The sequence below is a fragment of the Halichoerus grypus genome, chromosome 13, assembly GCF_964656455.1.
Source record: "Halichoerus grypus chromosome 13, mHalGry1.hap1.1, whole genome shotgun sequence".
Classification (NCBI taxonomy): Eukaryota; Metazoa; Chordata; class Mammalia; order Carnivora; family Phocidae; genus Halichoerus; species Halichoerus grypus.
The window spans coordinates 17570526-17597976 of NC_135724.1; the positions used below are offsets into that span (position 1 = coordinate 17570526).

Consider the following 27451-nt stretch of genomic DNA (forward strand, 5'->3'; position numbering starts at 1 on the left):
GTGTTTGTGCATTAGTCATCCCTATCTGAGCAGGCTGTCCTTATTTGCATTAAATACCAGTTTCTTCCGGGCATTTCCTGCAAATAATTTTTGTAATCTAGTTAAGTAGCGAAAAATAGCCTGATTTATCTTCGGGTAATTAGAAGAGAGAAGAGAAAATATGGTCATTTATGTCTTAATTATATAATGTGTTAACAAAAACTAGCCACAACTTTCCCTTTTAGGTATACAGTCATGGTGGGGGGGGGTGTGAATTCTGAATTTGTAGACAGAGTGAGCAATATCTGACTTTAACATCCTCTGTAAGGGGGTAGGGGATGCTGTGTAACCAGCCGTACTCAGAATTAGCTTCCATAGAATCCAGTGATTATTATAGGATAAGTCATTTTCTAAAGTGCTTCTTTGATGCTTGGATGGTATCAAAACGGAACGGTAAAACAAAACAAAACAAAACCGAGTGGTAACTACAGCAAAAAGATTTTTGAGAGGAGGAGGATTTTGTCACGGACACTATCCATTCACAGTGATAATAAAGTAATAAAAATTATGACTTTTTGGTTGGTTTTGCTACCGTTGTTTGAATCGTCTGCAGGGACTGTACTTTCTTGTTACCTGTAAGCTGAGCCAGTGAACTCCTCCAACCCCCCCCCCCCCCGGTCCGTCCCTGCAGCCTCAGCCCGGCCCTGACTGGCTGTGGGAATTTGGACGAGTTGCATTGAGGATTCTGCACCCAGTCCCTATTGTGTGTGGTTTTTCCACGCCACCAAGCTCTTCTCTGACATCAGCTGGGTGTCGTGCCCCTCCGCACCATGCGGACACTGTCTCCCTGGAGATGGCATCAGACCCCACAGGTTCAGGGCTCGGTCCCCCAAGACTGTCCTACCCCCAACTTCGGATGCCAACTGCCAGTCTAGCTTATCGCCTGGTGCTTATGACAGGCAGGCTGGAGACTGGAGATTCCGATGACCCCCTTTTTGGGTTCAGTTCATTCTCTAGAGCAGCTCTCAGAACTCAGAAACAGTTTACTTACTGGATCACTGGCTTATTCCAAAAGGGTGTGACTCAGCAACAGGCAGATGGAAGAGAGGCACAGGGTAATGTGTGCCTTCTCCAGGCGGATCGATCTCCCTGAATCTTCATGTGTTCGCCAAGCCCGGAACTTCAAACCCTCTCCTTGTGGGTTTTTATGGAGACTTCATTACATTGGCATGATTGATGAAGTCACTGGCCATTGGTGATTGAACTCAATCTCCAGTCTCTTTCCCCTTCCCCTGATCCCTAGCTTACCTAGGTGCTTTCCAAAAGTCACCCTCTTAACATAACAAAAAAACTTCATCACTCTTATCACTTGGGAAATTCCAAGGGTCTGGGGAGCTCTGTACCAAGAGCAGGAGGAAGATCAAATACATATTTTTTGTTATAGATCACAATATCCCACACATGATCTCTCATTCTTAGTTCCTTGGCAGAATGGGCTTGGCAGCAGTCATCATATGTTTATTTTATTTTTTTTGAAAGCCATAGTTCTTTAAATAAAAATTCTGTAGTATTCCGTAGTCAGATTTAAAAGGGGTAGCAGCTGAACTGCTGGGTCCTGCTGTCCCTAGGAGCTGTGCTAAAGAGCAGTGCCCCGGGGCGTCTCTGGAAAACCACCTGACCGGTGCGTGTGGGGAACGAGCAGGGGAGAGGCCAGGAGGAAACCAGGTAGCACTAACGACAGCTTCTCTCCTTGTACACAGAGGGCAAAAGGCATTTCCTACAAAGTCGGAGACCTGGGTTCTAGGTAATAGTGGAGAAATTCTCCTGCAAGGGTGAACACACCCTTGCTAGTGGGGCCCTCCATTTTATGATCCTCCCCCTTCTCAGTTTCCACCCTGAGTGTCGCAATCAGAGGATGATGTCAAGATGGCTGGGCACCCACCCATTCTAGCACCAACGTAGATTTAACTGTAGATCTCTTAGTTTATTTGTTTCTTCAGATTAGATGAACTGTCTCTTCTCCAGTTTGTGCCACGGAGATTTTAATAGGTACAATTAAGGCACTGAGTGTTGTGACTGAGCATAGACTCTTGACAAAGAATTTTATGCCAGTTACCACCTACTTGTGCTTGGGCAAAGAACTTGATCTCTCAACATCCATTTCCTCACTTGTAAAATGGGGATGATCATTTGGCCCTCAACAAATGATGTTAAGATAACGTATATCAAGCACTTAGCTCTGGGCCTAATCCATAGAATGTGTAGTCTGTTCTCCTATAAACGCTCACCAACATCATCCCATGAAAACCCCGGGAGCTTCAGAAGCTCTCTATTATAAGCGTTATCGTAAGTTCTTAGAACAATCAGATATGTAGAAACGTAGGCACTCCCGTTAATTGACCTGTCCAAAATCTGAAAGCCAGAACAGATCGTTAGGATTGCCCACTGTCTGTAGGAAACTCTGGACATGGTTCAAGCCAAATGTGTTTCCAAAGGACATATAAAATATTAACCACATGTTTACAGTATGGTCTTGGTCCAGAACTTTGGGTGTGAATTCAGCTGTCCAATCTAAGTTGAATCCTCTAAGCTGACTTTAAATACAGCAGAGGAATGTATGGGGATTAACATAACAATAAAAAATTAAAAAAAAAATACAGCAGAGGAGACAGTGATTAAATATAAGATGTGGCCCTCGTCCCTTAGACTTCCGGGATCCAGAATTTGCGAAGGTGTTAACTTTTTTAATTAATTTTATTTTAATTATGTTATGTTAGTCACCATACATTACATCATTAGTTTTTGATGTAGTGTTCCATTATTCATTATTTGCGTATAACACCCGGTGCTCCATGCAGTGCGTGCCCTACTTAATACCCATCACCGGACTAACCCATTCCCCTACCCCCCTCCCCTCTAAAACCCTCAGTTTGTTTCTCAGAGTCCATAGTCTCTCATGGTTCGTCCCCCCTCCGATTTTCCCCCCTTCATTTTTCCCTTCCTACTATCTTCTTTTTTTTTTTTTTCAACATATAATGTATTATTTGTTTAAGGGGTACAGGTCTGTGACTCATCAGTCTTACACAATTCACAGCGCTCACCATAGCACATACCCTCCCCAATGTCCATCACGGAGCCCCCCCCATCCCTCCCACCCCCCACCACTTCAGCAACCCTCAGTTTGTTTCCTGAGATTAAGAGTCTCTTACGGTTTGTTTCCCTCTCCGGTTTCATCTTGTTTCATTTTTTCCTCCCTTCCCCTATGATCCTCTGTCTTGTTTCTCAAATTACTCATATCAGTGAGATCGTATGATACTTGTCTTTCTCTGATTGATTTACTTCACTTAGCATAATACCCTCTAGTTCTATCCACGTCATTGCAAATGGCACGATTTCATCTTTTTGATGGCTACATAATATTCCATTGTATATATACCACTTCTTCTTTATCCATTCATCTGTTGATGGACATCTTGGCTCTTTCCATAGTTTGGCTATTGTGGACATTGCTGCTATAAATATTGGGGTGCACGTACCCCTTTGGATCCCTACATTTGTATCCTTGGGGTAAATACCCAGTAGTGCAATTGCTGGGTTGTAGGGTAGCTCTATTTTCAACTTTTTTTTTTTTTTAAAGATTTTATTTATTTGACAGAGACACAGCGAGAGAGGGAACACAAGCAGGGGGAGTGGGAGAGGGAGAAGCAGGCTTCCCGTGGAGCAGGGAGCCCGATGCGGGGCTCGATCCCAGGACCCTGGGATCATGACCTGAGCTGAAGGCAGATGCTTAACAACTGAGCCACCCAGGTGCCCCTATTTTCAACTTTTTGAGGAACCTCCATACTGTTTTCCAGAGTGGCTGTACCAGCTCGCATTCCCAGAAGGTGTTAACTTTTAAATGGAATGAGTAGTAAGGTCATGAAACCATGGCAGTGTCTAGAAAAATACCCGGTAGGTGCCTCAGTTGTAATTGATGTGTCAGTCATACATAGTGTCTATTTAAACCTTGGCACATATTTATATATGAATATTTGGAAAATTTAAAACATATTTACATATGAAAAGGGTGCCATGAAGGACTCTTAACCTGAGGGTTTGTGTTTTCAGTGGAAGCCACAGACCTTTACGATGCAGATTACAAGGAATAAGGAACTAACTTTGTAAATCACTTTGTCACTGGACCTGTGCCCAGGGCTCTTGAGATCTGTTGACCTTAGTGCATGAAGGTCACTGATTTGGGGTCTCCATCTACACATAGTGTAGGTCAGCAAGGGCTCTTAGAGGAAGAGAATGGACACAGACTAGATTTCGTGGCATCTCATGATCGTTAGGAGAGAACTGGAATCTTATGTTTACTAATATGCTTGGGAAGGTACAATGATACAAAGGAGTCCACATGGTAGTTTCATCTTTCCTGCCCTGACATGCAAGCCATCCCTTCTCTGAGCTCAGACACCGCCTCTGGATGAAACCAGCCAGCTCTCATGCTGCTGTCTTTGGTTTTGTAGTCCTCTGCAAAGACAGAGAGTGATCGTAAAGAAAGTGTGGGTGGGCAGAGTCCACCCTGATGCAATTTTTCTCCCCCTGTGACAAATCTGAAGAAATTTGGGGGCAAACAGATCTGGTTGAACCCTCGCTGTATGACCCTGGAGGAATCACCTAACCTGTATTAAAGCCTTCAAAAGGAGGATAATACTTTATTTTGGGGAATGTTGTGAGGATTTCATGAAATGAGCCCAGCACACAACTGACTGCTTGGTAGACTTTGGCTACAAGGGGTAGGTAGGTATTATCAATTGTCAGTTATTTTGGAAAGAGAAACACAGTAAGTCTCTTGTTTGAGAGCAAAAATTCTTTTCTAAAACGTACACGTGTCTGATTTACAAAGCTGCAGTAATAGGACACCGTTCTGATTGCTGACCTCCCCCCTTTTAAAGTTGTATGGAAAACATTTCCTATGTTTCTATGGCTGTCATTTTTAACAGCCACCCTCAAATCATAATTTATAAAACCATTAGCCTGTTGGACTCCCAGGTGGTTTCTGTTCCTGCTTTTTATAGCTAATCATGACAATCAAAAATTTTGTGTGAATCGTTATTTTACTTGTTTGTTTATATTGGAAGAGTTTCTAGAAATGAGATCATTGGGTCAAATGTTATAAATATCTTTAATGTTCTTGGGGCGTAAAATGTTGCTATATTGTTTTCATACATAAGGAATGTACCAGTTTCAATGCCAGCAGCAGCAGCGTGTGTGTGTGTGTGTGTGTGTGTGTGTGTGTGTGTGTGTGTGTGTGTTTGAAAGAGAAAGAGAGAGAATTCGTTTATTCAGCTCTATCCCAGCCAGCACAAGATGTAGTAATTGAATATTGTTAACCTAATAGGCATAAAGTGGTGTCTTGGTTTTCCTCTGTGTGCCTTTCTTTGATTTTTTAGTAAGAGTACTCCTTTCCCTGTGTGTTTATTATCCCAGTTACTTATACATCTGTCCCCTCTGCTTCCCCTTCCATTCAAACAAGCAGTCCTATTGACTCTGAATGGGGGAATATCAGCTGTCTCTTTGCAGATTGCAAATTTTAAGGTTTATGTTTAGTTCTGGAAAATTATGCCAATTCGTATGTCTTTCTGTAGTGTAGTCTTTTAACTTTTTTTTTTTTTTTTTCAGTAGGCTCCATGCCCAGCATGGAGCCCAGTGTGGGGCTTGAACTCACGGCCCTGAGGTTGAGACCTGAGCTGAGATCAAGAGTCGGATGCTCAACCGACTGAGCTACCCAGGTGCCCCTGTGGTGTAGTCTTTAGTTAAATGCGTCCATTTATCAATAGGTTGGTGACTCTTCAAACATTAAAGTTAATTTAACTCAACAGATTTATTTTTTATTTCACCTTGGAGGTTTTGCTTTTAGGCAGCTATCAGTTGTAAAGTCCCTATGTTTTATATTATTTAAGCATGAATATAATTTAAAAACCTAATCATAGAGGCAATAGTAATGGAGTAAAAATAAGGACATTGTCCTTACCAAGTGAGAATGGAGTGTGACTGTACAAACAATGCTTTTTTTCCTGGTAACTTTCAGTATTTATTATAAAAATACGTTGTGGATTGAGGCTGAGTCTCTAAAGTAAACACTTGGGGAATTCTGGCTTTATTATCCTCTGGGAACCAGTTCTGGTCTTTGGTTTACTTTTTTCCTTAGTTTTCCAGACGAAAGAATGGCAGCCCCGCCCGGTCTTAATTTTAAACACATTTTTTCTAGTTGCCACCACCCTGATTCAGGCCTGTATTCTTCCTTGCTTCAGTTACGTTCACACAGGGAGTGTTGTTTCTGAATGTGGCTGCAGAGGTAATAGGACCTGAACTGCTTGGTTTTACAGATGACAAAACGATGACGGGCGATGCTTGGTGGCCAGCGTGACCCCTGGCCGGTCTCCCTGTCTGGCTCTCACCTTCCGGGCCACCCACACTCCCTCCTCTATCAGATTAATCTTCCTGAAGCACCATGCAGATCATGTTCCTCTCCTTGCGGACACCTTTAGTGGTTCCTTCCACTTCTTGGAAGAGAGCCTGGCCAAGCCCTCATGGACCCGGCAGAGGACTCCAACCAGCCCTTCCCCAGCTTCTCTTCTGTACCCCTAAATCTTTCAGGTGGGTGGACGCCTCATGCTTGCCTGCGCTCAGTCTTCACTCCAGCTATTCCTCGTTCCTGAAAATCTCTCCCCATCCACCCTGAGTGCTCGTTCTCCTCTGTGACTCTCCTATTCCCAGCTCAAAACACCGAAGAAATAATTGTTGATTTAAATGCACTCCTATGTGATATAAACTGGGGAGCATTTAAAGTTTCCCCACTCGTTGGTGTAGGATAGATCTGTCTGTAGATCACGAAGTTTGCTTTATTTTTCTTGTCGGTTTCTCCATTTCTTTTGCTTAGGTTTTTCTTGTGACTGATGGTGCTCTAAGTTGGTGTGTGGCAGGAGCAAGCAGTGGGTGCTGGTAATAGGGGAGCAGGCTCAGGTGCTTCTGGGACAGAACTTGAATTCCAGTCTGAATCCACATGTGTGAACTCTACCACACAATCTGTGTAGCACAGACTCGGCTGTGTGGTCAGAGGGCTTGGATCCAATCTGACATTACCGAGCTGAATAACTTGGGGCTTCAGCACCTCTGTTTTCTTTTTGGTAAAATGGCAACCGTAGTGCCTGGCCACACATTGCAGAATGAGTCCATGACGATTGTGAGAGACAAGAAGTGTGAAAGATACTTAGTGATCTGTAAGGGGGGATGCCTCATCCTTGCTAGAGGATGTTGGTGAGCTCATGACAGGGTTGGGACAATATCACCAAGAAATCCTTTACGTTTCACCAGGAAAATGAGAAAACTGCCCTTCCCTGAGAAGCCAGAGTTCTGAGGTTTCCCTGTACCTTTTCAGCGGTGGCCAGCAGAGTTGTGCAGTACAACATGGTTGACAGCTTCCTTTGTGGCACAGGGCTCCATGGTGGACTTTCAGAGGAGCAGAGGATGAAGCTGTGGACCCAGAGAAGCCCTTTCTATCCCAAGGAAAGGCCTTGGCTCATTGTCCCCACGATGGTGACATCAGTGGTCCCTTAGTTTTATGGGAGTTATCCCAGGCTTCTAGGCTTTTTAGGTTTCAGTTTAAGAGGAAATGAAAACTGTAACCCTGTTTGTCCTGGGGACAGTGGAGTCATGTTTCGATAACTGTATAAAGTTTAAATTTAATCTAGATCTTAGATATGTCTTATTACTATTGCTTCATGAGATTATCTAATTACAACTGTCATCAAGCTTGTCAGATTTTACTCTGCAGAGTATTGGGCAGATTCCAAGCGGGGTGTGGCAGGTGTCTGGACTCACTGGGATTACAGAGAAGATTTCTGCTGCCTCTGAGATTGGGCTCTTCTTCAGAATAACTTGGAAATAATCTTACCACAGAATCCTTATTATTCGTGATTAATAATATGTGTATGAGTTCTCTGTCGTTACAAATTACTCCAAAACTTAGCAGCGTAAAGCAACACACATTTGTTATTTCCCAGTTTTTATGGATGAAGAATCCAGCACCACTTGACGGTGTCCTCTCTTCTTGGGTCTTTCACAAGGCTGCAATGAAAGCATCAGCCCAGGCTGGGGTCTCATCTGAAGGCTGGACTGAGGAAGGATGATCCACTTCCAAGTGCATGAGGTTGTTGGCAAAATTTATTTCCTTTCCCTTCACCTTAAAAAAAATTTTTTTTGCAGTTGAATTGAGATATAATTGACATATTGTATTAATTTAAGGTGTACAACATAATGATTTGATACATGTATATATTGTAAAATGATCACCACTGTAAGCTTAGTTAACATTCATCACCCTTACATACTTACAACTTTTTCCCTTGTGATAAATTTTAAGATCTACTCTCTGAGTAACTTTCAGATCTGCAGTATGTATTGGTAGCTATAGTCACCATGCTGTACATACCCAAAATTGGTTTCCTTGAGGGTTGTTGGTCTGAAGACCCCAGTTCCTTGTTGGCTATTGGCTGGACGGCCACTGAGTTTCTTGCCATGTGAGCCCCTCCATTGGACAGCTGCTTCACTAAAGCCAGGAAGGGGAGAGAGCTGGGTGGCTGGAAGGAAGCCATAGCCTCCTATAACCCAATCACGGATAAAACATCCCATTGCCTGTGTCATATTAGGTTGGTTAAAAGCAAAGTCTTATGTCCAGCCCACTCGCATGGGGAGGGGCTTACACAAGAGCGGGCATAGCAGGTGGTAACGTCATCGGGGGCGTCGTGGATGCTGCCTGCCAGACTTGTAGTTTATTATATTTAGCACAGAACATATAATATAAACACATAGTATAGGACACATAGAGACCTAATGCACACATTTATTATATCATGTTATGTTACTTTGCATTATCTTTAATAATAATAATAATAGGCAAAGGAAATGAGGAAAAACACATGTTAGAAACACCCTTTCCTGTTGAGGGCTTTCTGAGCCATGAAAACAGATGATGTAGAATGAACAAAAATGAATTTTGTGAATCTTCCTTTCTAAGCTGGACACGAATCAAGTCCTACAACAAAGCTGTTATTGACTGGGGACTCTTGGCCTTCTCCAGCCTCTTAGTTCCCTTTGTGTATGCACACAGATCCTACCCTGGCCATGACAAAACTCAGCTTTTTGTCCCTGCTTTTCCTTCACTGAAATCTAGAAACCTTGTGATAGCAGCAAAAGTTTGTGCTTTCATCATTACTGATTTCAGGCTTTTATCGCAAAGGCAGAAAGATAATTCTTTTTGCCTGGGTTCCCTTTTTCTCTCTCCTTCAGTGCCTCCCCTACAAAGGAAGAAGGATATCATTCATTCATTCACTTCGCAGGTAGTTGGTAGCCAAGTATATAAAGGTGACAGATGATGGGTGTTAGGGTTCATGTTCGGAAACCATCCTTCACCCCTTTTGTCTTGGGGGGTTTATGACCAAGAGGGCTTAACTATGGAAGGTAGGATGGAAAATGAAGCACCACTTTATTAAGAGCTGGAAAAGACCCAAATCAAGCTCTGGTACAAATGATGCCTCTTGCTTCCTACTCCTCCCCACCCCCTCTACCCGGAACCCTTTTTTAAGGCAGGCCTGCAGAAAAGTCTGGAGTCTGCTAACCAGACAGCTGTCTGGTCAGGGACGGAACAGGGAGAGAGGAGGACTGTTGCCGGGAGGCAGAGCCCATCCTGGGGTGGTGCTCTCATGGAGATGGTAAGGTAGGAAACAACCCACACGCTCTTCTGAACTTTAAATTCAGGTAAGGGAGTAACAGGATCTCCCTAGGGCTACAGGCTCTGAGCTGTATGGGTATCAAGGCCCTTTCCTTGGGCAGGAGCAGGTGGAGGGGGGAAGGAGCTGAGAAGTTGTCCACTTGGTGGGTATAGTCTGGGTATAGACACAGAAGTCTGTGTTTTGCAAATTCCTGTGTCTTAAGGACTCTGAAAAGAACCCCATGAAAACTAGCACATCGTACCTTATATCTACTCTCTGTGGGCTGTCACTAGGGGCTTTTACAACCATGAGGTATCTAAACAAATCCTCACAGTATTTGAAGGGTCACTAGCCCCCTACCCCTTTCTCTTTTTTTTAACAGATGGGAGAAATAAGCTTCCAAAATGTTAAGTAACCCACCCAAGTTATAAATTCGTGAATAGTAGAGCTGGGATTTGAATCCAGGCCCATATTCTTTCAAATAAACCATGCTGCTTCTCAGCTTAAGCAGGAGCTGGGTAAGAATATTTTCTGAAGATCATGTGACCAGAAAAGTCCTTGAATGCTAAGTCCTTGATGAATCAAAAACAAATCTGATCCATCCTTTGCCTACTTGCTCTAACATCTAGTCCCATTGACTTTGGACGCCATGATTATGAGCTCCTGGGTGAATGAGGAAGTACCACCCTATGGGGGGGTGGCTTTGTTAGCAGCTGCATGCTCACCGTTCCTCACGTGCTGAGGGAGATGATCGTGTGTTGTCCCCCAGGTGTGAGCAAGTGTGTGTCCTCTTCAGTTTCACAGCTTGCGACAACTGAGATGCTACCATTCCCAACCAATAGGGCAACTGTATTGGTGACATTTTTCCCACTACCACACCTGGTCATTTATTCCATATTCCCAAAGCATGCCTGATTGACCTAGGTCAATCCTGATTTTCTCTGGTTGTGGGCCTTTGATATTGACCACATATTGCTACCATCTCTAACTATTGTCTTTTGTTTTAGTCCAGGGGTCAATAGACTTTTTCTGCAAAGAGCCAGATAGTAAATATTTTAGACTCTGAGGCCATGTGGTATCCATCGTAACCATTCAGCTCTGCTCTGGTGTAGAAGCAGCCTGGGTAGTACATAAAGGAATGAACAAGGATGGGTTCTAATAAAACTTGATTTACAAAAACAGGTGGTCAGCTGAGCCTGGCCTGGAGGCTGTCATTTGCCAACTCCCGTGTGGACTATAAGCCCCCTGAGGACAGAGGCGGAAGTGCCTCCTCTGTGGTAGACCCTTGCCAGGTGCTGGGGTGATAGTGATAAACAAGAAAGATCAGGGCTCACCTTCAATGCCTTCAGTACCTTACCACAGGCTGGTTTAATTTTGCATATGTAGTAAAATCTTAGGCACTAAGTTTTGGATGGCCTTGAATAGTGAGACTCCTAAAGAATCTTCAATGTGTACAACTTCTTATCATTGCTGTCAAGCTTCTTCCTTCATCCACTGACTACTTGAAGTCTTTTACTGTGGGGTAGGTAGGAACTGTGGAGAGATGGCAAAGATATCTTTGAGCGTACTCTATTGAAAGTTCATTTGTTCTTTCCCCAGATCTTTGTGTGGCAAGTAGACAGTAGGCACTGAGTATTCACAGATGGGACTCTGTTCTTGTACAGCTCGGGGTGGAGCGGGAGAGGCAGATGACAGATAAGTAAAAGTGAACGTACATTTAAAAATTGTGGTAAGTGCCAGGAAGAAAAGAGAGAGGTAAGTGTTGGGGAGGTTAGTGGTAGCAGGAAGAAGAGGGCAGATACCTGTTCAACACCATCCGTGGAAGTGGATATTGAAGTTGAGATCTAAAGAATGAGAAATAGTAGCCATGCAGAGAACTGGGAGAGGAGCATTTCAGGCAGTAGGAAGAGCATGTCCAAAGGGCCTGAGGCGGGAAAGGCTTCACTGGCTTAAGCGGAAAGCAAGGCCATGGGGCTGAGGATTAGTGAGCAAGAAGGAAGTAGTAGAACTGTGCAGAACTCTCAGACTTGGGGGAAAGTGTGGATTTAGTTTAGAGTGTGAGGCCACAGTCTGCTTGGACTGCCATAGCAAAATACCACAGGCTGGGTGGCTTAAACCACAGACATTTATTTTCTCACATTTCCAAAAGCTGGAAGTCCAAGATTGAGGTGCCAGCCAGGTTGGTTTCTGGTGAGGCCTGTCTTCTTGGCTTGTAGATGGCCGCCAGCTTGCTGTGGCCTTTCCTCTGTGCATGCATGGAAAGAGAGCTCTCTGATGTCTCTTTCTCGTCTTATAAGGACACCAGACCTGTCAGAATAGGGTCCTGCCCTTACAAAATTACTTAGCCTTAATGACCTCCTTAAAGGCCCTATCTCCACACACAGTCACACTGGGGGTTGGGGCTTCAACCTGTGATTTTTTTTTTTAAGGGGGCACCACTCTGTCCAGAACGCCTAGGAAGGGTCTAAGCGAGAGCGTGGCATGACTCTGGGGGCTGTGTGGAAGCTGATCGCGGGAAGTCCAGTTAGTGCCCACCTGTGGCATTGCAGGAGAGAGATGACGGTGGTCTGAAGTAGGGTAGCGGCCACAGTGGGGGGGAGACGAGGGGATGGACTGGAGCTGTGTGTTTCGGCAGGAATGATCGGCCTTGCCGTGGCTCGTGGCTCTCATGGCCGGTTTACTCACCTATACCCCTAAATAACCTGGCTGTCTCCAGGGGGTCTGTTTCCGGTGCCCGCTGTGGTGGTCTGCACCGAGCAGGTGCTTAATGAAGGTTGAGGAAGCGCACACGTGGCCACAATGTGCTACGGGGGTGGTGAGAGACGGGACAGCACTTCCAGATCCATAGTCCACATAGTGCCTGCCCCACAGGTGTCATGGTTTCGACCCAGAAAGCTGCTTATGTCACTCGGGCCTTCAAAGAAAGGATTTCTTCCTAATTTTTCTTTGGTAGTGCTAAGATGATGAACTAAATGATTCCCATATGCCTGCATTACACACACACACACACACTCTCTCTCTCTCTCTCTCTCTTTCTTTCTTTCTTTCTCTCTCTCTCTCTGCAGAGAACTTCCGCTCAGCTCAGAGTTCCGCTTTCCAAGCGGCCCACACAATCTGGCCCAGGGTGGATGTTCCTGTGCTGAGTTGGCTGGTTATGCAATGCCTTGCTTAGTCTGGATCACATCCTCGTGGTTGTCAAAGCCATTCCTCTCTGTCTGCTCCTCCCTCAGCCTCGAAGGACTGGATTCATTCTTAATGTGGGAAATGAGCATGGAGACACTTGGCAATAATCATGATGAGGAAATGATCTCTTACTGATCACTTAATGCTCCTGACGTGGACACCCAAAAATGGTTTAAGTGGCTCATTTTATGTTATGTACTATAATGAAAAAATGTTTCTGTGTGGTGCTTTCAGACTTGTTATTGTTGTATATGTCCCTATGACAGAAAGATTAGGTCCTAAATCCTGCCACTTAGCAGCTGAGCCTCAGTGCCCTTATCTGTAAGATGGGAGAATATTATCTATCTCACAGGGTGGTCCTGCTTGATACATAGCAGGTGCTCATTAAATGGTAACAGCTTTCATTACTTTTGTTCTGAAAGATTGCTGGTGCAAGTTTTGCTTTTAAGGGTTTGGGAATTTTTTTTTTTTTAAAGATTTTATCTATTTATTTGAGAGAGAGAATGAGAGAGAGAGAGCACATGAGAGGGGGGAGGGTCAGAGGGAGAAGCAGACTTCCCGCTGAGCAGGGAGCCCGATGCGGGGCTCGATCCCAGGTCTCCAGGATCATGACCTGAGCCGAAGGCAGTCGCTTAACCAACTGAGCCACCCAGGCGCCCAAGGGTTTGGGAATTTTAAAGAGAGTGCATTAAATTTAAATATCAGCTAAAGCATGGGTGGCATGATATTACAAAACCACAAATAACGCCAATGAAACATGTATAAAACCCAAAGAAATAGTTATTTACTGGCCCACAGAAAATTGGGAAAGCAGGAAAATGTTCTACTCTGCAATTAAAGGGTTTTAAAACAGAATATGCATATGCTTAAGTGTAGTCATACACTAGTATTTTACCTCCTGGTGAGGGGCAGGTACATTTTAAAAGAGATTTTGGGAGATGGAAAAGCCTAAAAGGGATAAATCCCCACACCGTTCCATTTGTTATTATAAATAACATTTTTCTTAATTATGGGGAAATCATCAGTAACAATGACTTCACATTTGCATACTTACTGCACCGTAAGGACTGTATTGAGTATTTACTGGAGGCTAAATACTGAATCGAGTCATTTACTTAAATGATGCATGCCAATTGTTTGACATTTTGGAAAATGAATAAATGGCTGAATAATCAGGACTATTTTATACATACAGATTGTTAACCTACCTTTTAACTCAACATGTTTGGACTTTGGCAATGTCATTAAAAACTCTTCTGATTGGCGCGCCTCGGTGGCGCAGTTGGTTAAGCTGGTTTCCGCTCGGGTCATGATCTCGGGGTTGTGGGATCGAGCCCTGTGTTGGCTTCCGCCATCAGCGCAGAGTGTGCTTGAGATTCTCTTTCCCTCTCCCTCTGCCTCTCCTGCTCCCACGCAATCTCTCTCTCTCTCTCTAATAAACAAATAAATATTTTTAAAAAGTCTTCTGATCATGTTCTAAATTGTGCACTGTCCCATAGTAGGAGGATATCACAATTTATCTACACAGTTACCAATCACTGGATTGCTTCTGGGATTTACTGTTTTAAATGATGCTGGAAAAACCCTCATAATAAATATTTAAACATTTCCTACATGTTCAGCTATGGCTATACAAACTTAGATGTCTAAGATGCTAGATTTGATACAAAGCATGCAATCAGCCAAGTGGTTCCACTCAAGGCAACTAAGACTTGACTAAAACATATAAGAAACTGTAACATAAAAGTAGAATATAGAAAGTCTCTTCTAGGAAAGCAATTGTTTTTGCTGCAAAATTTTTTTTTAAAGTAAGCTAGACACCCAACCTTGAACTCATGACCCTGAGACCAAGAGTTGCATGCTCTACTGATTCAACCAGCCAGATGCCCCTTTGCTGGAAAATTACTGTGCAAGTTATTCAAGGAGTTTTGGTTTTCTTCTCTAGAGTAGGAACGACAATAAAACCTTCAGCAGGGTGGTGTGGGAAGTTTCGAGAAGTCAGTGCCTCTAAAGCATTTCGTGTAGGGCCTGGGGTGCAGTTACCACTAAGTAAATGTGAGCTGCTATTATTAACAATGTCAAGTACAGGGCAGTGTGATGCTTTTGTAAATAATGCCAGGCTCTGTGTCTGTCTTCATGCAACCCGTGGCCTTTGTGTAAATATTTTCCTACTATAACTGAGGTTGTGCTCGTCCCTTCTGCAGTCACTTTAAACAGGGGTGTGCACACAAAGACAAAGTCAGGGTGTGGGTGAGGGTAGTTCGGAAGGGAGGTGAGGGAGTGCTCCCAGGAAGTTCTTAGTAAAGTGTGAGGGCCTAAGCTTGTATTTAAAATGTATCACAGAGTAAAGTCTCAGAATATCAGCGTTAGCAGAAACCGGGTATCCTAGGGCAGGGTTTCCCAAATGTTGCCAGCAACCCGCAGTGAGAGATGCAATTGCATTAAGATCCACAATGCAAATAAATGTGTCTGTGTGTTGGTTTTGTCAGGGGGTCTCAGCAAACAGTACTAACTCTCGCGACACCTGCTGTACTCTGATGTTTTATCGGCTGTTTCATTTTATTGTAAGGTTGGTTATGGATTCACTTTATTTTGCTGGGTAGAGACCCCAATTTGAAATACTACCTTAAAGTTTGTGTATGCTCTAAGAAAAAGAGTTTGTAGCTACATTTTTGCTGTTGTTAATTCTCACCAAAACATTTAATCACTAATGAATGGTTTTGTTCTTTTTTTTTTTTTTTTAAGATTATTTATTTATTTATTTGACAGAGAGAGAGAGAGAGAGAGACAGGAGAGAGGGAACACAAGCAGGGGGAGTGGGAGAGGGAGATGCAGGCTTCCCGCTGAGCAGAGAGCCCGATGCGGGGCTCGATCCCAGGACCCTGGGATCATGACCTGAGCCGAAGGCAGACGCTTGACGACTGAGCCACCCAGGCGCCCCTGAATGGTTTTGTTCTTAGTTGCGCGATAATTTGAACTTGTGGGTCGCTCTTCAGACATCCTTGTTTGTGAGTGAGATAGTGTTCTGTTAAAAGGGCACCGTAACAGGATGCAGGCAGAATTCAGCCAAACACTGGGCACGGGTCATAAGTCACGCTGGTTTTTTTTCTTTTAAACCAGGTGGTTCCAGTTTGCCACCAGCATGAATTCAGAAAGAGACTCAGAAACGACCTTTGAGGAGGATTCTCAGCCTAATGACGAAGTGGTTCCCTATAGTGACGATGAAACTGAAGATGAGCTTGACGACCAGGGGCCTGCGGTCGAACCAGAACAGAACCGAGTCAACAGAGAAGCTGAGGAAACCCGGGAGACCCTCCGAAAAGGTAACCTCCCTTGGACTGGACACGGGGCAGCAGCGACAGGTGCAAAGGCCGGCCGGCCCGTGGTAGGTGGTCCAGGAGGTCTCTCCCCTCTCTGAGGATACAGGTGGGAGAACGGTCGCTGGGCTCGGACGAGCACATGTCGTCCTCAGCACGCAGGGCTGCTCGACCTACCTGACCAGGTCTGCCTGGGATATGGCAAGCATTGGTTAGCGTCGACTTTTAGAAGGGAGTTGCATGTGGAAGAATTTGCTTGTTCCTGCACCCAGGAAGCTTGGCGCTACCACACCTTTTGCTCAGTCATTTGTGACCGCGAGATGGTGTGGGCTCTGTTTGCTCTGAGGGGCCTGTCATACATGCAGCAGACAGCAGAATCGGGGCAGCTCCGAGGCTCCCTGACCAGGGGCCAGGGCCGGACAGTAACTTAGGCTCTGGGTGCCACGCGCTCTCTGTCACACCTACTCAACTCTCCTAGGAGTTCTTAAAAATTGCCCTAGACAGTCCGTCACTTAGGCCGACAGAGTGTAGCTTACTCCCCTGCAGCTCTTCTATTTCATTTTCCGCTGCTTCTCCCACCCTGGTAAGCAAATGTGATCTTTTCTTGTAGCCAATCCTTTCCTTCTTGGGCCCCAGATTTGCTCCAGATTTCAGATGGAAAATATTTCTTCCATGGTCCCTCGAATTCCAGCTAAATAGCTTCTGTTTCTCATTTACAGAAGTTTCCGCTAAGTTACGGTTTCTGACTCTGGGGATGTTGTCTCCACAGCCTCGGTCAGAATAACCTCTGATTCTATCTGGCTTCCCCAAAGTCTCCATCACTAACCCATCTGTCCTCCAAGTCCCCCCGAAGCCCGCTTCCCTTGTGTCGCTCCCTGCTCCCCTCATCTTTCCTGCCGGCTTCTGCTCCCTGGTCCATGTGGGGTTTTCAAACCATTTTCACCTGTAGGAAGAGCAACAGGGCATGAAATGCCACCCGTGGGATGATCCATCCTGCTCTGGCCAGAGGCCGCCTCTCTCCCCACCGCCGTGTGGGGAGGTTCTCCATGGGGGAGAGCATGTGTCCAAATGGGCGTTCACCCACAACGGGCTCCGAAGCCTGGTAGGCCATGGGCCCATTGTAGACTGTTTGCCGTCCTTGGTTTTCCATAGCAAACATTTAGAATGATCAGAACTTGCTGTGGATTTCTGGCTGCAATTCCAAGCTATTGAGAGTTAAGCTTAAGTGCTTTCTGCCTTGAAGCAGAAGGTACTAAAATCATGTAAACTTGAGCTAAATGAAAATGGAAACACTGCTAATCCAGACAGGAATGTGGCCTCTGTCATAACAGGTCCAGGCTGGATGGTGTTCGAGGGGGGATCAAGCCGAAGTAGCCTGACGAGTTAGCAAAGGAGTTCTGGGCGACTGCCCCAGTCCTGAATACCATGTTTCTTCCTCATTCCTTCCCCCACTGAGCCTCTCCATTTCCTAGCACAATCTCCGATTCGCTATCATATGTGGCTATCTGATGAGTTGGCAGAGAACCGGCTCAGTGAGGTTCAGGGTGAACTTTGCTGTTGGTGCTTGGTGCCATGCTATATCAGATGTGTGGTCCAGGACGCAACAAAGGACCGGGGCTGGGTGCATGCAGAAATGTCAGGGAAGCATGTAGTGGGTAGAAACTCTCACCTCTGGTTTTTTTCCAACTCCGCCTTCAAGTCCTGGTGCTCAGGGCCATTTCCTGATCATTCCGTTTGCAAGTCATCTTCCTTATAGATTTCTACTGTTGGAATACAGACCTCAAGGGAGCCCAGACTTGATCTTGGCTCTTCATAGTCTTTTCCAAAGGTGGCTTATATTTTTAGGGGAATCTGGTGGTTCTCATTTCTTTCTTTCTTTTTTTTTTTTTTAAAGATTATTTATTTATTTATTTGAGAGCGAGAGCACGAGGAGGGGGAGGGGTAGAGGGAGAGGGAGGAGGAGAAGCAGACTCCCCACTGAGCAGGGACCCTGACACGGGGCTCGATCCCAGGACCCCGGGATCATGACCTGAGCTGAAGGCAGATGCTTAACGACTGAGCCACCCAGACACCACCACCCCACCTTTTTCTTTTTTTTCAAGATTTTATTTTTAAGTAATCTCTACACCTACACCCAGAGTGAGGCTCAAACACACAATCCCAAGATGAAGAGTCGCATGCTCTACCGACTGAGCCAGCCAGGTGCCCCTGGTGGTTCTCATTTCTTAAAATTCCTGTCAAATGACCTTGCTTGTGACTTTTAGAAATACTATTATCCTAACACCTCTACCTGCCCTTCCAAACACATAGAGGACATTCAGTAAGTGCTAGAACCTCTCTCCCTACATTCCCATTTCTGCCCTGCACGCCCCACAACAGATTGGCTTCCTCTCCTTCTCCCTCTGTCCCTCCCTTTTTCCTCCTCTCCCCTCCTTCTCCCTTCTTAATTTTTTTTTTTTTTCATATTCTCACTTGGTCATTTTCCCAATTAAGGTTGTGTCATTCTGACTTTTTTCAATTTAACCATCCTCTGTCTGTCATGACATTTTATATGAAGGACAGTTTTCTTCAAAGAAATCAGTTCTGGGGCGCCTGGGTGGCTCAGTCGGTTAAGCGTCTGCCTTCGGCTCAGGTCAGGATCCCAGCGTCCTGGGATGGAGCCCTGCATCCGGCTCTCTGCTCAGTGGGAAGCCTGCTTCTCCCTCTCCCTCTGCCTGCTCCCCTGCTTGTGCTCTTCTGTGTCTGTCTCTGTCAAATAAATAAAAAATAAGATCTTAAAAAAAAAAAAAAAGAAAGAAGTTCTTTAGAAACCAGAGCATGAGTCACTCTGTGAAGTCCTGTGGGGCCGAGGAACGCCGGAGGCCAATGCCCATCACAGCAGAGCCGTGCCTAAAAGTGCATGAACCACATTCAGTCCTTTAACAGTATTGTCTGAGTGCAGAAAGTTGGTTTTTCATTTATTTTTTTAAAAAAGATTTTTACTCATTTATTTGAGAGCGAGAGAGAGAGCGCATGAGTGGGGTGAGGGGCAGAGGGGGAAGCAGCTCCCCACTGAGCTGGGAGCCTGATGCAGGGCTCAATCCCGGGACCCCGGGACCATGACCTGAGCTGAAGGCAGACGCTTAACGGACTGAGCCGCCCAGGTGCCCCAGAAAGTTGGTTTCTTAAAGATGCCCTAGCCCAACTGAGTTCAGCAAGGGTTTTGAGAGGCCCATTTTGAGTGCGTTTCCGTTGAAGGACCTTGGTTATGTGCTGTGAGCCTCCAGAACAAGGGTAAACATGCTGTTAGAATGTGCCACAGAGGAGGGGTAAACCCACAGATTCTACTGGAGTGATTTTACCCTTAGTTTACTTTGAGCAAGGTTGGGCAAAAACAAATGGCAGTGTTTCCCATGCTATGGTATGGACCCTTGTTTCCTGATGAGACACGAGAACAGCATTTCCCAGGGTGCGATCTGAGAAACACGACGTTTGCCAGATTCCTTAGGACACAAAGAGATCTGTGGCCCCCGAGACCAGAAACTCAGAATTCTTGAACCTCTTCTTGGAGCTTAAGGTTGTCCATTAGCTTAAAAGGATCCAAGAAGTTGAGGCATTAAAGAAGCCAGTTTAATTTTATTCAGCCACAGGTTCCTAAAATTCCTTGACTCTAGAATGCTGTGGGGTTTTTAAATTTTTTTTTTTTTCCCCATCCCACCATCTTGGTGTCCCCTAGGTCACCTCCTTGGGTAATTCTGGGCCAGTCAGGAACCAGCTTCCAGATGAAGTCCTTGGGAATGCATAAGGGCTCGGGAGAGGCTCCTGGATTAATGCAAACTGGCTCTTTCTTCCGAGCGTGGGGATGAAGGTGAAAGCTGTCTCGGACTGTCTCCTGCCCCCTTGGCCCACTGCCTCATTGATCACCTCTCCCATCTGCCCGCTCTGCTGGCTTACGTGTGTACTCGCAGCTTCCCTGTCCTGCAGCACGTTCTTACCGGAATCCTGCCTTCTGCCTTGGGCTGGCCGCCTGTCTCCTGTTCTCATGGCCAAGCTTCTGGAAACCCCTTTCTCTAGCACCACATCCTCCCGTTCCCCTGGGTTCTTCCCCTCCATGGGCTACCCCACTAGGAACCCCAGTGCCAAGGCCAGTGAGCTTTTCGTCAGCCATCATATTCCAACCTTTGTGATATCCAACCTTTATCAACTTGGTGACAGCCTCTCCTTTGGGAGTGCTGAGCTCCTTGGAAGGTGGTAACATCCTCTTGTCCCAGAACTCTTCCTGTTTCTCCTTCCTTCTGAAGAATGTTCACATCCCCCTTCGTACTCCATTCTCTCTCTGTAGGCCTTCCTTTGGCAAGCTGATTCCCTTTAACCTGCTCACTACCGTACCTCTGCATCACTCTGAGAGGCAAGGTGCGTGGTGGGGAAGAGGGAGGACGCTGGGTGCAGACTGTGGGCTTCAGCCCTGGCTTCACCACTTTCTAGCTGTGTGACCTTGAGGAAAGGACTTCCCCTCTCTGTGCCTCAGCGTGCCCATCTGTGAAATGGGCACAATATCAGTACCTACTTCATTGGGTAGTTGTACAGATTAAATCAGAAAATCGGGGTGCCTGGGTGGCTCAGTCGTTAAGCGTCTGCCTTCAGCTCAGGTCATGATCCCAGGGTCCTGGGATCAAGCCCCACATCGGGCTCCCTGCTCGGCGGGAAGCCTGCTTCTCCCTCTCTCACTCCCCCTGCTTGTGTTCCCTCTCTCGCTGTGCCTCTCTCTGTCAAATAAATAAATAAAATCTTTAAAAAAAAAAAAAATCAGAAAATCAATGTAGGGGTGCCTGGGTGGCTCAGTCGTTAAGCGGCTGCCTTCAGCTCAGGTCATGATCCCAGGGTCCTGGGATCGAGCTCCGCATCAGGCTCCCTGCTCAGTGGGAAGCCTGCTTCTCCCTCTCCCACTCCCCCTGCTTGTGTTCCCTCTCTCGCTGTGTCTCTCTCTGTCAAAATAAATAAAATCTTTAAAAATAAAAAAACTAACTGAGGGGTGCCTGGGTGGCTCAGTCAGTTAAGTGTCTGCCTTCAGCTCAGGTCGTGATCCCAGGGTCCCGGGATCGAGTCCTGCATCGGGCTCCCTGCTCTGTGGGAAGCCTGCTTCTCCCTCTCCCACTCCCCCTGCTTGTGTTCCCTCTCTCGCTATGTCTCTCTCTGTCAAATAAATAAGTAAAATCTTTAAAAAAAAAAAAAAAAATCAATGTAAAGGATTTAGGATGGTTTCAGGCATACAGGAAGTGCTCAATAAATGGTAGCTGTTATCTCCACCACCGCTCTGGCCAGTTCCTCCCTTAATGTCTTTCATATCAAACTGAAAGTGTCTACCCTTCCCCATCATCTCCTCTCTTCTTTCCATCATCAGACCTTCTTCTTGACCCCTCTACTTCCTTTTGGGGTACTCAGGTTCTCCCGGACCCCCTCCCTCAGGCTGCAGCTGTGGACTCATTCTTTTTTTTTTTTTTTTTTTTAAAGATTTTATTTATTTATTTGACAGAGAGAGAGATAGCGAGAGCAGGAACGCAAGCAGGGGGAGTGGGAGAGGGAGAAGCAGGCTTCTTGCCGAGCAGGGAGCCCAATGTGGGGCTCGATCCCAGGACCCTGGGATCATGACCTGAGCCGAAGGCAGACGCTTAACGACTGAGCCACCCAGGCGCCCTGGACTCATTCTTTTAAATAGTTCCTTCTGTCCCCAAATCCAAGTACAGTGAATGGTTGCAGAGGTGGATGGGATGAAGACCAGTTCATTTTCCCAGCAATGAGTTTGCCCACACTTTGAGTAAATTTGGGGTGATTTAGGGTCACCCCTGCCTTTGCCATCCTACAAGCCTTTCCCATGAACACAGCCTTCTCCAGCCTTTTTGTTTGCAGACCTGTGGTCACTCATGCCACTCCCACCCCCCTGCTTTCCTAGGCCCCAGTGGTTTCTCAGGTGAAGCCTTCCACCTGGTGTCAGGTAGTTCAGCGGACCCGCAGGAGGTCAAGGCATAAGTCTCTCCAAACAGAGAGCAGATTTGTGGAAAAGTTCACCCATGCCCACGTGAAACCGCAGGGACAAAGCGAAAGCTTGCAGGAAGAGCCCCACTTCTGCAGTGACTTGGTCTTGTAATGGGTTGACCTGTGTTTCCACTCCGAGGGCTGGGACAGAGGAGCCTGGCCTGCTTCCTTGTGTAAAAGGCATGCTTGAGCTGCCAAGTGAGAGATGGGGAGCAGCTCACTAGGAGAGGGGAATGGGAGGCAGGAGGGTCCTCTCGGGGCACCAGGCTCTGTGCCTGGGGGGGTTGTAGAGGCTCAGTGGGCATCTGTGGTTGAATGCATCAGAGAGCTTCAACACAGGTGTGAATAGGGAATCAGGTGCACTCCTCAGCGGCCTTTCCTGGTCAGGGAAGGCTTCCTGGAGGCGAGGACACCTGAGCTGAATCCTCGGTATGTGTGAGAGGGAAATCAACCCCACTGGTGTCAGGAGCAGGGTGTTCTAAGCAGAGGCAGCAGGAAGGGAGGCTCCGAGGAGCTGAGCGTTCAGGGAACTGGGAGTCATTTTTGGAGCCTAGATGATGAGCTGGGTCAACAGCCATGCCCGAGTTTGGACCTTCTCCTGAAGGCCCCAGTTTTAGACAGCGTTTTAGGCTGAAAATAACACGGCTAGATGTGCAGTGGCCTCCTCCCAGCACGGCTGCTCCTGGAGCCACGCTTGCTCCTCCCAGTCCAATCGTCATCCGGGTGGGGGTGGGGGAATGACTTCCCTGCACTTGGGATCGGACTCCAGCTCCTTCCCTTGGCTGCTCGGGCCCATGTGATCTGGCCCTGTTGTCCTCTCCCAGCTGCCTGCCTTACTCACTCACCCTGTCCTACCCTCGGTTCCTAATTCATGCACGCCTCCCCAGCCCATGACTTTCCATCCACTCTTCCCAAAGCAGTCCCTTCCCTGTGCCTGGCTCCTTCTCACCCTTCAGCTCTCATTGGAATTGTCACTTCCATAGAGAAGTCTTCTGTGAGCCCCAGCCCTAGCCTGGAGCAGACCCCCGGTTGTAGGAGTCCCTTGCACTTTCCTTCATACCCCCGAGGGCACTTAAGATTATGTCCTTGAATGACTGTGTGACTCTATCCCACTAGACTGTTGTCTTCATGAGAATTTGAGGCCATGCTTATCCCATGCAAAGCCCAGAAAAGGCACTCAATGAATATGTCGGGGACATAGATTTATTTAGAAATCCCATGTTGGCAACAGCAGGGAGAAGAGAGTAGACAATAATCCAAGTAACAACTGGTAAGGACCTAAACCAAGATGGCCAGGATGGAGAAAAGGGTGACAGATCATGATCAATGTTAGGGATTTGACATTCACAAATCCCATTAGATCCGAGGGTCAAGAGAAAAGGAGGCCTGAGGAATAACAGGCGCCCCAGTGGATAGTCTAGTTGTCTATTGCTGTATGAAAAACCACTCCGAATCTATTGGCACAAAGTCGTCATCATGGTGCTCACAGATTCTGTGAGTCTGGAGTTCAGACAGGACGTGGCGGCAGTGACTGGCTTCTGCTCTAGGATGTCTGGGCCCTAAGCTGTGTGAAGACCTGAACAACCAAGGTGATTTGAACGACTGGGGCCTGGAATCATCTGGAAGCTTCTTCTCTCATGTGTGGCACCTGAGCTGGGTAACTCAAAGGCTCAACTGGGTCTGCAGATGGAAGCATCTCTGCTTCGTTTGGGCTTCTGCCAGCATGGCACTGGGCTGCAATGGGAGTCCGATGAGGGGGGCCACGTCTGCAGAACTAGCATCCCAAAAGATCAAGATCAAGATCAAAGCGGAAGCTGGTTGCAGAATTTGGGCAGCATCGCTGGTGCTGAGCATCTCTTGGTTATGAGAGAGTCACTGAGGCTAGGTCTGATTCAGGGGAAGGGAAATTAGATGCTCTTTGTTGAGGAGGAGTAAGAAGGTCACATTGCACGTTGGGGGACACTCTTGCAGCCACCTTCGGAGAGTGCTTTCTGCCTCCGTGGATAACGGAGCCATTTGTAGGGATGAGTAATGCAGGGGCAAGGAGAGAGGGTTGACCTTTTGTAGGTCGAGGAGAGAGGGTTGTTGTTTTGATCCTCACTAGTCGGGGACATCGGTGGGACGTCCACTTGTGTTGCTGGCTACCTGGCAGTTAAAAAGATACAATGAAGTGGTCAGAAATGATGTAGAACGAAGCAGCCTTGTTACTGGGAAATGACAGCATTCCACATTCGTAACCACGAGGCGATAGACAGCACTGAGCTTCAGCTCCCAGACGCCCATCCCAGGGAGGGCAGGACTTCTGGGTTCTGCTGCATCACGTAAGTGGCAGGTTCTTAGGGAAGGGGTGACTGCAGGGCATGGCTTTAGGGAAGGAGTCTGTCCGGTGAGTCCTCGGCCCTCGCGCCTTCCACAAGCACACGCACCCCCTCCCACACAGCACGGCCCTCCGCCGGCACCTGGGCTCCGGGCCGCACCCCTGCCCAGCTTGCGTACCTGCTTGTGCTTGAGGCTCGCCGAGACGCATGACGACTGCCTGGCGGGACCGTTCTGCTTCTACAAGCTTTGAAATTGGAGCCAATTCACACAGAGGCTCCAGCATCATTTATCTTTGGTTTTGTTTTTTTGTTGTTGTTTAAAGCCAAATAATATAGTGAACAACATCATGTGGGGAATGCTAAGCCACTCACAGAACAGCTTCTAGGCGCCTCTGAAGCATGTGCCCGTGAGCTGCTGGTTCATTCACATCCAGCCCTTCTTGCCCAGAGTGGGAGGCTCTCTGTACTTGAAAATATAAAACTGCATTTCTTTCTTTTTTAAAGGTAAGCTCTAGGCCCAACGTGGGACTTGAACTCATGACCCTGAGATCCAATAGTCACATGCTCTACCAACCGAGCCAGCCAGGTGCCCCCAAACTGCATTTCTTTAAAACTCTCCTCCAGGGGCGCCTGGGTGGCTCAGTCATTGGGCGTCTGCCTTTGGCTCAGGTCATGATCCCAGGGTCCTGGGATCGAGCCCCGCATTGGGCTCCCTGCTCCTCGGAGAGCTTGTTTCTCCCTTCCCCGCTCCCCCTGCTATGTTCCCTCTCTTGCTGTGTGTCTCTCTGTCAAATAAATAAATATAACCTTTAAAAAATAAAAATAAAACTCTCCTCCAGCTCAGAATTTTATGGTTCAAAATTCTGTTCAGGGGTGAAATGATCAGTGGTTGGCAATATTTAAGATGGAATGTTCAGTCGAGGAAGTTGCCCTTGCTCAGCATGATTTCAGATTGGGTGTGGTGTCAATGAAACAAGGTCAGGTGTATACCTGTTGAAAGTGGTATCCTCCCAGAAGAATCTGGAGATAAGGATGTGGATCTCTAGAGCATCTTTGAATTCATTCTTATCTGGGATCAAAACGCAAATTGGCTCATTGAGATACGTCAATCATAGGAAATCCATGAAACATGCTGAAGAGCTATATTTTCCACTCAAGCAGATGCATTTTGACTTTTCAACGCATACCCCATGTGGAAATTCCACTCTGGCTACTCATTTTTTGTCTCAAAGAAGCTGTAGGCTGCCTTCTACCACTTTAGCTTTATGAATACCACAGTAACTGTCGGCTTATAAAATGAAGGGTGTGTGGGGTGTTCTTGGCTGAGGGTTTTGTAATGGGGGTGGGGATGATGAGACTGTTCTATCTCGTTTTGTAGAACTTGCTTTTGAGTAATGTCGTTTATGACCGAACCTCGAGCAAGAAGCTCTTGCTCATGGAGACCTACGCGGTGGTTGTTTTTCTGAAGGCCAGTTTGAAACCTGCGTCTCTTAAGTAGGTTTTTGATGATAGAAGTCACCTTAGGAAGACACATGCGCTAACCAGGGGTTCTCAGTCCTGCCGGCACAACAGAATCTTGTGTGGGGCTTTTAAACTCCCTAGATGCCTGGGCTCAGTCCCTGGCGATGCTGAGAGGGTAGGTCTAGAGTGAGGCAAGGGGAGGATCCATATTTTAAAGATTTTTATTTATTTATTTGACAGAGACACAGCGAGAGAGGGAACACAAGCAGGGGGAGTGGGAGAGGGAGAAGCAGGCTTCCCGCTGAGCAGGGAGCCCGATGCGGGGCTCAGTCCCAGGACCCTGGGACCATGACCTGAGCTGAAGGAAGCCACTTAATGACTGAGCCACCCGGGCGCCCCAAGGATCCATATTTTAAAATGAATCCCAGGGCACCTGGGTGGCTCAGTCGGTGTCTTCAGTTCCCCCAATGAGACTTGCACCTCTGTGTCTTCTAGCTCATCTGTGGCACCTGTGTCCATCCAGTCACCCCAGCTGGCATCCTGGGGTCACCTTTTTCTCATTCTGACTTCATTTTGATTTCTCATTCTTCCTTGCCCACATTCAGACCATTGTCCTCCAGTTCTTGAATCTGGCTTCTCTCCATTTCCAGTCCCTTAGTTCTGGCTCAGGCTCACATCCACTGTCCCTTCAGTGAGTGCAGTGATCTCCTGCCTCTAGATTTGTTCCCTTCAAATATATCCTGCTCACTGTTGTGAGTGTGACCAGGGCAAATCACAGTCTGACCGGGCCACTGCCGTCCTGAATCCCTGTGGCTTGGCTGGACATCAGAACCCGTAACCCCATAGACTTCCATCTTTTCCTATATTGTTCACTCTTGATTTATTCCCACCCACCATCCCACTGCCTTTAGAAACATATTCTTTAAAATAGCAAATACAATGGTGTAATGACCATAAGAAAATCAAGCAACTTACATATTGGCTTTATATGTAAACCTATAGAGGGAAGGAATTGAATTGTAAGCATACTGTTTTAAAAGGTGGTACATGCATATAGATGTAATTATAGGAGGGAACAGTGAAGATGAAGTCTCCTAACTTGTCTCCTCTTTCCTTCAGCTGTGTGGTTTCCTTTCCCAGAAAGAAACTGATGTTGTCAGTTTCTCAAATGTCCTTCTGGAGATATATACACACTTGTACATGCAAAGAACACTCACCCATGTCCCGTATACCCACAGATAGTTAACACACCTGTCCCAGTGTATAGGCGTGCATCCCTGTTGTGCATTAATTCTGTGTGTCCCATAGCTGAAAGCACAGTATGGTAGACACCCCTGCTTTTGTCCCTTAGTGTAATTTGGAGATCTTCTCTGTGAGTACATGGAAAGCTGCCTTATTCTTTTTTTTTTTTTAAGATTTTATTTAT

General features: G+C 46.5%; 1 protein-coding gene across 1 annotated transcript in view; it reads left to right on the top strand.

The window, feature by feature from the left end:
- Positions 1 to 27451, top strand: part of ATP8B1 (ATPase phospholipid transporting 8B1) — a 121327-nt gene that overhangs the window by 42752 nt on the left and 51124 nt on the right. The window contains exon 2 of the mRNA XM_036097509.2: positions 16038 to 16240. Coding sequence (XP_035953402.2) covers positions 16038 to 16240 — 203 coding nt within the window. The remainder of the gene's footprint in view (positions 1 to 16037; positions 16241 to 27451) is intronic.